This window comes from Balaenoptera acutorostrata, chromosome 1 (genome assembly GCF_949987535.1).
Source record: "Balaenoptera acutorostrata chromosome 1, mBalAcu1.1, whole genome shotgun sequence".
Lineage (NCBI taxonomy): Eukaryota > Metazoa > Chordata > Mammalia > Artiodactyla > Balaenopteridae > Balaenoptera > Balaenoptera acutorostrata.
Window position 1 is genome coordinate 68,299,114 of NC_080064.1, and position 13,818 is coordinate 68,312,931.

Genomic DNA, 13,818 nt, shown 5'->3' on the forward strand with positions numbered 1-13,818 from the left:
ATATATATATATATATATATATATATATACATTTCACATCTTGTTTATCCATTCATCTGCAGATGGACACTTAGGTTGATTCCATGTCTTGGCAATTACAAATAATGCTGTTATGAACATTGGGGTGTATGTATCTTTTTGAATTCGTGTTTTTATATGTTTTGGATATACACCCAGGAATGGAACTGCTGGGTCATACAGTTGTTCTATTTTCAGTTTTTTGAGAAACCTCCAAACTGTTTTCCACAGTGGCTGCACCAATTTACATTCCCACCAAGAGTGTACAAGGGTTCCCTTTTCTCCACATCCTGCCAACATTTGTTATTTGTGTTCTTTTTAATGATAGCCATTGTGACAGGTGTGAGGTGACATGTCATTGTGGTTTTGATTTGATTCACCAATTATTAACACTTGCCACCTCTTTGCACTCTCTCTCCCTGCTTTATCTCTCACATATGTTTATTTCATATAGCATGACGTTAACCCTAAAAACTTTACCATGTATTTCCTACCAACGTCATTCCCTCACATTACTACAGTAGTTATCACACTCAAGAAATTTAACATTGATACATTACGATTATCTAATATATACTCCCTATCCAAATTTCCCCAACTGTCCCAGTATCACTCCTTATAAATTATTTCCTCCAATCCAGGATCACACATTATACATTTTGTTGTCATGTTCTCTTAAACTTCATCAGTCTTTTTTTGTCTTTCATAACACTAATTTTTTGAAGAGTCCAGGAAAGCTGTTCTGTATAATGTGCCTTTTTTTAAACAATTATCACAATTCCCCCCCGCCTCATGATTAGATTCAGATTAAATATTTCTGGCAGCCCTCTTACAAAGATGTATCCTTAAAAGTTACACATTTTGAAAAGGAGGAAGAGAATAAGGGACTACATCATCAAGTGCCAAATTATGTTAAGTATAATATATATAACAATACACATAACTATCATAATCTTATAATCAAGTATGGAAGACACACAGATTTTCAGACCACTCTTCAAGAAAGCACTCATTACCCAGATGAGAGGAGAGTGCTTGGCTGATAGCATCTTGCTGTTAGTCCCTCCAGGGTCAATATGAGGTCACTCTCTTTTCCAGGTAGCCACTAGTCAGTGACAGTTCAAGAGCCTAGCCATTTCTGCCCAATGCAAGACTTCACTAATGGACAATCTTAGCTCCAGATCTTTCCACAGAGCTGGCAGAAACTCTGTAAGGTCAGCATTATGTTCTGATAACTCCTGCTCAATCCTGCTTCTTCCCATTTTCTTTCACTGATGTTACTTCCCAAGAAATCATTTGTACTTCTAACTCCATCTCAGTGTCTGCGTCCTGGAAAACCCAACCTGAAACATTCCCGTTTAAGAGATGAAAAAAACTGGAGATAGAGAACTCTAAGTGCTGTTCCAACTCATAGCTGGAAGATGACTTATCTACTAGGATTTGAACAGAAGCAAACTGACTCCAAAGTCCAAAAACTAATCACCTTCATGTTATAAATCAATGTAGTATTCTTAAAATATTGTAGGCTCTCACTATCCTTTAACTGCAATTTTCCTATTTCTCAGCTTAAGTATTTCCAAGAAAATCATCCTCAGAGAAACCATATCTTTTATTTGACACCTGTTAACACATACGCCAACTTTTAGCTGAGAGTCTGTGGGACTGCTAATAATCCTTTACGTACTATTTTGTTATGTATTTTGATGATTATAATGTAAAAAAAATTATATAAACCTTTAGAGACTAGTATTCTTTTTTTTTTTTTTTTGGCTGCCCTGCACGGCACGCGGAACTTCCCCAACCAGGGATCGAACCCATACCCCAGTAGGAGCACGGAGTCTTAAGCACTGGACCACCAGCGAAGTCCAAGACCAGTATTCTTTACCATATTATATATCCCAATGACAGATGCTATTAATGAATCTAATAGTAATACTATAATCTGTTTTAAAATAATTCAGTGGGAGAAAATATGGTGAATAAGAACAGTGGTATAAAGTTGCAATGACTTTAGTTGGAGTCCCATATCTTCTACTTCTTTGTTGTACGACTTTGGGCAAACCACCTAACCTAAGTCATAGGGTTGTAATTGGGATTAAATATAAGTAATGCGGGACTTCCCTGGTGGTGCAGTGGTTAAGAATCTGCCTGCCAATGCAGGGGACACGGGTTTGAGCCCTGGTCCGGGAAGATCCCACATGCCGCAGAGCAACTAAGCCCGTGCACCACAACTACACAGCCTGTGCACTAGAGCCCGCGAGCCACAACTACTGAGCCCGTGTGCCACAACTACTGAAGCCCGCATGCCTAGAGCCTGTGCTCCACAACAAAGAGAAGCCACTGCAATGAGAAACCTGCACACTGCAACAAAGAGTAGCCCCCGCTCGCCGCAACTAGAGAAAGCCTGCGCACAGCAACGAAGACCCAGCATAGCCAAAACTAACTAACTAAATAAATATATTAAAATATATATATATATAAGTAATGCCCTTAGTTGAGTGACTGAAACATCATAAATATGTAATAAATGGCAAGCACTATTAAAAACGAAATCTTTTTTGATTATCTCCCAAATGCCAGGCATTACACTGATCTCTGGTGATACAAGACAGATCAGTAATATCACTCAATCCTTGAAGAGGATTATAGCATAATCATGAGAAAGAAGAGAACTAAAAACTATTTTTTTTTACAAAATTCAAATAGATTCTAATGGCTGATTATTTCATTTCACTAAATACCAAAACTTTAAATACTATACCAAATGACTTCTTATTTTGCATACTTCTGATTAAGAAATAACAAGACATTAACATTAACAAACTTTATACCCTTCACCCTTAATATCTATCAAATAAATACATCCAAGTTATACATTTTTAAATCATTTTTATTGAACTAATTTTAATAACACTGTTTTAGCTGGTGGCAGCTGCCCCAAACCAAAACAAAGCCATTGTGAATGCTATTCAACATTCTCAAAGTAATCCAGTTTGTTTTTGTACTTGGAATATAGTTAAACTTTTGACATCACATAATCAAGCAAATAGCAGTGCATATTATATTATTCAAAAAGACTTTATGCATTTCATTTAAAAAATCATTTTGCAAGAGGCTTCAGCTTTATCAACAATCTCATTGACACATTCAATACTCCATGCTCTCAAAATAAAAAGTGCCCTAAAACTAACCCTAAGTTTTTTTACTGATATTAATGAATACTATTCAGGGTTATAGGAACTGAAATTTAACATTTTACAGTATAAGAGGCAATAAATTACTAATATCTGTTGACACAAATTCCACTCAGGCTAAATACACCACTGATACACTCAAAAAGACATTTTGTAAATATTAATATGCTAGTTTATATGCTGCAGTGCAAAAGAAGTGACACCCTAACAGTTTCCTGAGCTTTAGGAGATTAACAACATTTTTCTGACTACTACTCTCCATTTAAAATAGGCTCTTTATTATATGAAGCCATGTCAAAACTATACAATTAAATTAGGTTTTTGGAGAACTGAAAAGATTGGTCAGAATTATGGTGGCTTAGAGTAATGAAAAAGTTTTCAAAGCAAAAGTATTTACAAAGCTACAAAGGATACTATGGATTTACATGTAGTATAAAGATCAAAGATAACCTACTGATTACCAAATGATCACAATTATTCCTTCTTTTTTCAAAAATATTACACTGAAAGACTTTATGATAAGTTATCTAGCATTAAATATACCAACCTGTAGAATATTATACATTTTGACACATTCTTCCATAATGCCCAGTAAGAAGGAATAAAAGATAAAATATTAAAAATCAAGAAAATAAACATGCTTTTAGGAATGTTTTTGCATGGGAATATGTCAGCAGAAGTGAAAATGATTTCTCATCAGAACTCTCTATATCCTCAAAATTACAAAGACCGAGTTTCTACTTCAATTTTTTCTTCTGCTTGTACTACATCAGGATCAACATGAACAACCGGAGGTCGTAGGATAACTTCAGGCCCCCCACCATATATAGACTGTAGAAAATTCCATGTTTCTTCAGAAATCTGACCAGAATCTGCACCTAAAATTAAGTATATAGAGAAAGAATAATATTTACAAACCTACATATTCATACTGCAAAAGCTTTCATAATGTACCCCCAGCATGAATACTTTAGGAATAATTGAGAACTTTTGGAACATGAATCTTCAGACTACCGGCCCATACTGTTGTAAGTTGCAACTTTATGGTCTGCCTTAAAAAGTTAGAGATCCTTTTTCCTGCCTCCTATTAACAGCCTTAAAATCTTTCTTCGGATAAAAATTAAACGTTGGCAATTTTTCCACTATTTGTCTTAATTCATGTATGAATTACATCATTGAGCTGGATATAAAGGTGGTATAGATGGCTAGTGATGATATATTCTTAACAGTGTGACAAATTACTAACAAGCAAAGGCTTAATAGTATTAGTCCAACTTACCTTGCCTGAGTATCACATTGCCACATTTGGTGACTGCAATTTTAGTGTTATCAATAGGACCTGGAGGATCTAAGTCAAAAGGAAAAACAAATAATCAAAATGTACAAATGCACCAAAGAACTGCATATTTCTATGCCTGAATTAATGAAGGATATAACTGTATAATCAGATTATTTTTTAGTCAGATTATTATAGTCAGTTCTTAACTGTCTTCTTCTGAGTTTCTTCCTTTTTGGGTCTTAATTCCCCCAAAATGGAACCAGGAAAGCTGAGAGAAGTTCTCTCAGTACCATCCAAAATTTAATAAAAATGATTTCTTAAGTATCCATTTGGGGATTACAGGTTAAAATGCACTTTTAATGCTACAAAAGAACAATTCTTTGTAATTTAAAAAGAAATGCAATTCTTGGTTTTAGACCGTCATTAAACTAAAAATAAAAGCATTATAAAATGAAATGTTAAAATGCATCTTTTTTTTCTTTTTTTTTTTTTTTAAAGCTGCGCCCTGCAGCTTACAGGATCTTAGTTCCCCGACCAGGGATTGAACCGAGGCCCTCAGCAGTGAAAAGTGTGGAATCCTAACCACTGGACTGCCAGCTAATTCCCAAAGTGCATCCTTTTTTTAATTTAAGGAAAGAAACCCTGTTTTCCCCCTGGATACAAAAGTACAGTGCATGTTCATTATCAAAAACTGTTTAAAAAAAAAAAAGGCACAAGAAGGAAAAAGATACTGTTATCCTACTACAGAAAGACAGGCAAACTGTTCTAGTACCTTTGAGGTCTTTCTGCCTTTGCATATGTTTGCCTTTTTCTTTTTTTAAACAAAAGGTTCCAACTATGCATACTGCATTATAACCTTTTTCATATATCAAGAACATCTTATTTTTAAATTTTAAACACTGTTACACAAATAATTTTTAAAGTCCACATAGTATCCTATTGTAATAGGTAAACTATAATTTAACCAATCTTATTGTTGGAAGGATTTTTTAAAACATTTTTCAATGTTAAGATCACAGACTAATTTTTATTCAGTTCCTTTATATCTGCTATGAATATGCTATAATCCATGAAAGTTTTTAAAAAATTAAAAATAACCAACATATAAACTAGAATGTACTTTTTTTCTCTCTTGCTCTGTAGTGTAATCCCAAGTGCATGTAGATATTCAAAAAACATTTGTTAAATAAACAAAAAATCTGCAAAGAATTTCGTCTTTCAGTTAAACACTTACCTCCATCCTTACCCTTCACAAAACTTTCCCATTCTCTAAACCACTGCATACTGATGCAATAAAAAGTAGCTGGAGAATCCTCCTCTTGGAATGCTCTGTTGAGCTATAGAGGGAAAAAAATTAGTCATCTAAAATCTAGAACTTGCTTTGTAGCAGAACAATACAACCATTCTACTTCAGCATCTGATAAGGCCAATTCCTCACACACAAAGAATGTGACTTAACGTTGATGCTAAGTTAACTTAATACTAGGATACATCGTAACACCTAATAAACATTCTAGGTTATATCTCAAAGTTTATCAAGTATACACAAAAGGGGCATAATGATTGGATAAGTGAAAATGGTCAAGAAAAAGTCTTCAAAGCAATAAATACTCCACATATTTATTAAAAATCTGGGGCTTCCCTGGTGGCGCAGTGGTTGAGAATCTGCCTGCTAATGCAGGAAACACGGGTTCGAGCCCTGGTCTGGGAAGATCCCACATGCCGCGGAGCAACTAGGCCCGTGAGCCACAACTACTGAGCCTGCGCGTCTGGAGCCTGTGCTCCGCAACAAGAGAGTCCACAATAGTGAGAGGCCCGCGCACCGCGATGAAGAGTGGCCCCCACTTGCCACAACTGGAGAAAGCCATAGCACAAAAACGAAGACCCAACATAGCAATCAATCAGTCAATAAAGAAATCTTAAAAAAAAAAAAAAAAAAAAAGTTGCTAAAAAAAAAAAAAAATCTGATGTGTAAATCTTATTTAAACATACCATACCCACTGTCTACATCTTACTTCCATTCACTTAAGATACTGGTAGACGTGTCGCTATTACAAACAGAATGTTGAAACGAAAATTTCTGTACATGTTATTTCATAGACAATAAACATATATATAGGACTTCCCTGGTGGCGCAGTGGTTAAGAATCCGCCTGCCAATGCAGGGGACACAGGTTCGATCCCTGGTCAGGGAAGATCCCACATGCCGCAGAGCAGCTGAGCTCATGCGCCCCAACTACTGAGCCTGCGCTCTAGAGCCTGCAAGCCACAACTACTGAAGCCCGCGAGCCACAACTACTGAAGCCCGTGCACCTAGAGTCCGTGCTCTGCAACAAGAGAAGCCACTACAATGAAGAGTGGCCCCCGCTCGCCGCAAATAGAGAAAGCCCAGGCACAGCAACGAAGACCCAATGCAGCCAAAGATCAATAAATAAATATTTAAAAAAACAACAACAACACATATATAGGATAAATTCTCAAAAGTGGTGGGATAGTCCTTGAAGACCTTCTACTTCCTCCTCTAGTCCTAAGGCCCAAGAAATGGGTATGTGACTCAAACTAGGCAAAACTACTAGAAATGGAAATCTTCAGAGGAGTAACCTAATGATTTGAATGGAGTCATTCATTCCAATGTCAATTTTGTTAGCTATACAGGAATACCTTGGTTCCTGAATTTCTGGAGGTCTGGTTATTCAATTTTTCTTTTCAATAAATTTCTTTTTTTTGCTTAAGTTAGCCAATCTGACTTCTACAACTTTCAATTAAAAAACCGAATTGGGGAGTTCCCCAGTGGCCTAGTGGTTAGGATTCCGGGCTTTCACTGCCCTGGCCCAGCTTCAATCCCTGGTCGGGGAACTGAGATCCTGCAAGCCATGCAGCTCAGCCAAAACAAAACAAACAAAAAGGGCTTCCCTGGTGGCGCAGGGGTTGAGAATCTGCCTGCCAATGCAGGGGACACGGGTTCGAGCCCTGGTCTGGGAAGATCCCATATGCTGTGGAGCAACTGGGCCCGTAAGCCACAACTACTAAGTCTGTGCGTCTGGAGCCTGTGCTCCGCAACAAGAGAGGCCGCGATAGTGAGAGGCCCGCGCACCACAATGAAGAGTGGCCCCCGCTTGCCGCAACTAGAGAAAGCCCTCACACAGAAATGAAGACCCAAAACAGCCAAAAATTTAAAAAATAACTAACTAAATAAATTTTTTTTAAAAATTAAATTTAAAAAACAAAACAAAAACAAAAAACCAAACAAAAAAAAAAAACCCCAACAAAACGAGACGAAACCAAAAACCAAACTGACAGAAAAACTGGCATAGAAAGAGGGGAACAGGGGCTTCTTCCCTGGTGGCGCAGTGGTTAAGAATCCGCCTGCCTATGCAGGGGACACGGGTTCGAGCCCTGGTCCGGGGAGATCCCACATGCCACGGAGCAACTAAGCCCGTGCGCCACAACTATTTACGCCTGCGTGCCTAGAGCCCATGCTCCGCAACAAGAGAAGCCACCGCAATGAGAAGACTGTGCACCGCAACAAAGAGTAGCCCCCGCTTGCCGCAACTAGAGAAAAGCCCGTGCAGCAACGAAGACCCAACGCAGCCAAAAATAAATTAAATTAAATAAATAAATTTAAAAAAAAAAAAAGAGAGAGAGGAACAGCAACAGAGCCTGAGGAAAATGAAGGGTATTTGAAAATTATCTAATTGTAATAGTGTGAAAAGACAGTGAGACTCCTGAAGATATCTCATGCTGGGTAACTAAATGCCCACGGTACATACTACCTATGGACAAAAACAGTTAAGTTCAGCTCATTTCTCCCCTATTATCAAATCTAATCCAAATCCTGCCATTGTCCCCAGAGATCCTTATAATAATAGCTCAGAAGTACCTCTATGATCTGGTCCCATGATTTGACTTCATCTTCTAGTACTTTCCTCCTCATTTATTCACTTGTGGTCACACAAACCTCTTTGTTATTCCCAAAATCAAGCAGATACATTCCTGTCTCTCAAAGCCTTTGCATGGGTATCCTTTCGTTTTACAGATATTTGAATATCTCCCTCACCTCCTTCAAGTCTTTGCTTAAATGTCACCTCTTCAATGAGGCCGATCTTGATCCCACTGTTTATAACTGCACCTGACTCCTCCCCTCATCACTATACTCCTGATCCTCTTATCCTGTTAGATATCTTCCTTCACCATAGAACTCATTACCTTTTGATATATAATGTATTTGTTATTTATTAAATGTAAGCTCTTTGAGGGCAAGGATCTTTCTGGGACACAAGGTAGCTGCTTCCACAGAACAATGAAAGACAATGAATAATGTTGTGGTTGCCTCTGATGAAATCAAGGCATGTTTGTCTCCAGGTAAAGAATTAAAGTTTGGATTTCCTGTGATGTACAACGTATCCTTAGAGAACTGAGATTTCTGAAACGTAATGTTAGACTGATTCTGTCAGATGAATCCGTTTCATTCACAGCATTACCAGGTTTGGACACTTTCAGGACTTTTTCTCTGGCATTAGGACATTTCTTCCTTATGTGTCTAGGTGGGGGCTTTTGAAAATTGAGTTAAGTATAATCACCCCAGTTATTTAAAGGCATCTGTTTCTCTCTAGTTCTCGGAAATTATACTGTTGCTCTAAAAGGAGTTCCACCTCTCTACTCTCTTCTAAAATACCTATTAGAAAAACATTGGATTCTGTATCTATCCAACGTGTCAAAACTTTTGTTTTCCACCTGTTTATCCTTGTGCTTCATTTTAGGAGAAACCCTTCACTAGATCTTTCAGTACACTAATATACTCTCCAGCAGTATTTATTCTGCCATTCAATCAACCCATCTATTGAGTTTTGTTTTGTTTTTAGGATACAATATCCTTATGCATCTCTCTGAGGATCAATCATTTATTTTAAGGCATAACTTAGGAAGACACAATTCTTTCTAGGTATTACAAGCTATCTAAGGTAACACCTTCTTTAACCAACCCAAGGGTCCACATTCACTGCTCAATCCAAGCAGACACCTTCGTGTTTGCTGCTTAGTACAATGCAGGGGACAGAGTGCTGAGATCACTATTAGTATCTGCCGCTTCCAAGCTTAAAGCCTGTGCGGTCATTTCCCATGACGTTGGTTCACTTCTTCAAACTGATCCTATCTGCTTTCTCAATTTTTCAGAAACTCCACTTAATTTCCAGTCTAGCAAGGGCACCTATTTTTATACTCCAGTGTTCTGTTTTGTTTTTTAAAATTTTTTTTGTGGCATGCGGGATCCCAGTTCCCTGACTAGAGACGGAACCCAGGCCGCCTGCATTGGGAGCTCGGAGTCTTAACCACTGGACGGCCAGGTTAAGTCCTGTTATTTTTTTACACTAACACATTGCTTTTTTGCTGTTTTTCAAAGGGGTGGTGGTAGAAAAAGACAAAAAAAACCCTAGTTTTATGGAATAATTATAGACTTGCATTTTATAAAACAGCTTCATTAAAGTATAATCCACACAGTGTTAGTGTAAAGTTCAATGGTTTTCAGTAAGTTTATAATTGTGCAGCCACCAACACAATCCAGTTTAAAACACTTCTGACACTCCAAAAACTCCCCTGTGCCAGTTTACAATCAATCACTTCCTCTCAGCCCCAGGAAACCACTGACCTACTTTGTGTTTGTTTTTTTTTTTAATTAATTTATTTATTTGGTTGCACTGGGTCTTCGTTGTGGCTCAAGGGCTCCTTAGTTGCAGCTCGCAGGCTCCTTAGTTGTGGCAGGCGAACTCTTAGCTCCGGCAGGCATGTGGGATCTAGTTCCCTGGCCAGGGATCGAACCTGGGCCCCCTGCATTGGGAGCACAGAGTCTTATCCAATGTGCCACCAGGGAAGTCCCTATCTTTTTTTTAGATATTTCATATAAGTGGAATTAGACATTACATAGTCATTTTTGTCTTGTTCCTTTCACTTGGCATAATGTTCCTAAGATTCATCATATTGCTGCATGCAGCAGTAGTTCTACCTTTTTTATGCTTAGTAGTATACCACAGCTTTTTTATCCATTTGCCACCTGACAGACATATCAATTTCCAGTTTGGGGCAATTATGAGCAATTCCGCTCATGAACATTTGTGTACAGGTTTTTGCAGACATAAGTGTTCATTCTCTGGAGTAAATACCTAGGAGTGAGATTGCTGCGTCATGTGCTAAGTGTTTGTTTAACCTATAAGAAATTGTCAAACTGGTTGTCATCCGGCATGTGACACCACATGCCCACCAACAGTGTTTATATGAGAATTCTAGTTGCTCTACATTTTTGTCAGAACTTGATATTGTCCACTTCTTTATTTTAGCCATTCTAAGAAGTGTGTAATGGTATCTCACTGTGGCTTTAATTTGCATTTTACTGATGACTACTGAGAGTGTGTACCTTTTCATGTGCTTATCACTCATATCTTAAGGATAATGTGTATTAAAATATTTTCTTATTTTTAAATTGGAATATCTATCTTCTTGAGTTGTACGAATTCTTTATATTATATAATCTGGATATATACAAGCCCCTTGATGATAAATGATTTACAGATGCTTAGAACTGGATTTGGGCCTACCTTCCTAACCTACAATGTTTCTTCCAGTATCACCATTGTTGGTCTTACTGAATGTCTCATTTCCTGAGATGATATCCCGTATCACCTCTGATTATGTAACTAATTTTACACAAAATAAATGAAGCAATAGGCTCACATCCATAGAATTCACTGACTTTACCATATGGCATCACCTAAAAGTTGCTGGCCTACTGAATACTGTTTTTGTGCCTGGGTGGCAAAACACTGTGGGGTTGGTACTATCCTATAGGATGGAGTATATGCCCCAAACTAGAAACAACCCTATGGTGCTGTTTTTCCCACAACCAGAAAGCATGAGGGTAGGTACCAGGTAAAGGAAGTAGGAGAGTTTATCTATTACTACCTACTGACACAAAAGCTTTTTTGCTTCTAGTTATCACAACTTTGGCCTCTACTAGTTTAGAGGTATTAGGTTCCAAAGGGACACAACAATGATTTTACTGGACTGGAAGATGAGACACTCCTCTGGCCATTTTGGGTTCCTCATGCCACTGAACCAAGAGGCAAAGGGGGTAGGGCTATATGAAAAGTAGAATAAAATGACTACTACACAACAGAAACAGGGAGAACTATGTCTGAAAATCAGGTTATACCCACTGTATTAGTTTCAGAGGGGGGATATAGCAAATCACCACAAACTTGGTGGCTGAAACCAGATTATTTTTTCTCTCAAAGTTCTGGAGGTCAAAAGTCCAAACCAAGGTGTAGGCATGACCGTGCTTCTTGTGGAGAAGAAGGGGAGATTTAGGGGAGATTCGGTTCCTTGCCTCTTCAACCTTCTGCTTTGTGAGTGTATATTCCAATCTCTGTCTTCTGTCTTCATATGGCTTTCACCTCTTCTCTCTGTGTATCTCTCCTCTGTGCATCTCTTTATAAGGGCACTTATCATTAGACTTAGGGTCCATGCAGATAATCCAGGTTGATCTCGTCTCAAGATCCTTAATTATATATAAAAAGACCCTTTTCATAAATAAAGTCAATTCACAGGGATTAGGACACGGAAACACCTTTTTTGGGGACCAGCATTCAATCCACTATAAGCACCATTCAGTATTTCCATATCCACAGATTAAAAGCTCATAAACTAGAGAAATCTAACACAGGCAAGACTAAAAAGAGCTCAGAGTCTTCAGGAACGAAGGTCTGGGTTACTTTATCAGGTAACTAACCAGCTGAAGTGCTGGCTGAGAAAACAAAATATGGAATGGGTAGTTATAAGCTGTAGACACATATTTCTTCCTTCCCCCATGCACTGGGTTGGCCAAAAAGTTCATTCGGTTTTAAGTAGAACTAAAAGACACCTTTTTCATTTTCACCAAGAATTTTATTGAACAATGTATTCACTAACCCAACGAACTTTTTGGCCAACCCAATACATACTTGTAAATATTTCTGAATTTGTGAAAAATTACCAATTTATTTTTCCTTTCTTTCATTCCTCTATTTCATATAAGGTATGTTGTTGGTGGTTAATCTTATGGTTTATTCTTTAGATTGGAGAATATAAAAAGGAGATTATGACTAAACTGATTGAACTAAATATGAATGATCATCATCCAGAAATGGATATACTGACTGACGGGACTTCGGGTTTCCCAAGTTTAGGGAAAGGATAAATGCTGCATCTATTGGTACATGAGCTAGCTGCATCATGTTAGGCAGAAACATGATACTACTGCTACTGTTGTTGCTGATGTATGAATGCATATGACAAGGGGGGCAAACTATACTGTATTTATTGTCTGTTAATGCATCATTTCCATTCATTCTTACTCTCTCTTCTATGAAAAGAGAAGATTTCACTTTCCAGGATCGCTTGCCAGTAGTGCTCCAGATCAGCCACTGCCAATGATACATGCAATATATGGAAGGCACAAGAGAAAGAGAAACTTCCCCCACGTCCTCTGGTGGCAGCTGTGGCAGGACTGAGGCCTCCACAGATGGCACAAGTAGCGTTTTGCCACCACTTCCAAGCATCTTCCCAAGAATCCCTCACTCGGTGCCACAGGCAGCTAACGTCTTTAACAGCAGCATCCTCTGGATAACCCACCAGGGTCCTGAGATTAGCGGCTTATCAAGTCTATCAAGTTTCTGAGCATTCTCCTGAGACTTGCCAGTGGTAAGCAACATAGGTAATTTCCAGAAGCTTTGTGCAATTAAAAAATTCTTTTTAGCTTTGAAACAATCTCAAACTTACAGGAAAACTCCAGTACAATACAAAGAAATTTTCTTTTCCTAGACCATTTCAGAGTAAGTTGCTAAACACACAAGGACTTTTTCCTACACGTTTAACACAAATGATAAAAATGTGGAAATTAATATCGATACAATACTAGCACCTAATCCTCAGACTCCATCAAGTTTTTCTAATTGATCCAATAATGTTTATAGCCAGAAGATCCAGTTCAGAATCACTTGTTGGGACTTCCCTAGCGATCCAGTGGTTGAGACACCACGCTTCCATTGCAGGGGGTGCGGATTCGATCCCTGGTCAGGGAACTAGGATGCCACATGCCACTCGGACGAAAAAAAAAAAACCAAACAAAAAACAAAAACAAGCAAGAATCACTTGTTGCATGTAACTTCATATTTCCTTTAAGGTGGCACAGTTCCTCAGTCTTCACTTTCACGATCTTGACAATTTTGAAGATTACAAGCCAGCTGTTTTATAAAATGTCCCCCAATTTGGGTCTGCCTGGCTTTCCTCATTTGATACTCA

At 38.1% G+C, this 13,818-nt stretch overlaps 1 protein-coding gene across 6 annotated transcripts in view; it reads right to left on the reverse strand.

The window, feature by feature from the left end:
- Positions 1-2,887: 2,887 nt before the first annotated feature.
- The window catches only part of USP33 (ubiquitin specific peptidase 33), a 67,262-nt gene continuing 56,331 nt past the window's right edge, over positions 2,888-13,818 (reverse strand). For 4 of the 6 annotated variants that reach the window (XM_057539732.1, XM_057539729.1, XM_057539747.1 and 1 more), the window contains 3 exons: positions 5,726-5,828; positions 4,492-4,560; positions 2,888-4,090 (listed from right to left, as the gene is read on the reverse strand). In XM_057539732.1, coding sequence (XP_057395715.1) covers positions 3,933-4,090; positions 4,492-4,560; positions 5,726-5,828 — 330 coding nt within the window. In that variant the 3' untranslated portion in view covers positions 2,888-3,932. The remainder of the gene's footprint in view (positions 4,091-4,491; positions 4,561-5,725; positions 5,829-13,818) is intronic. The other 2 variants (XR_009007061.1, XR_009007060.1) reach the window with 1 other exon arrangement.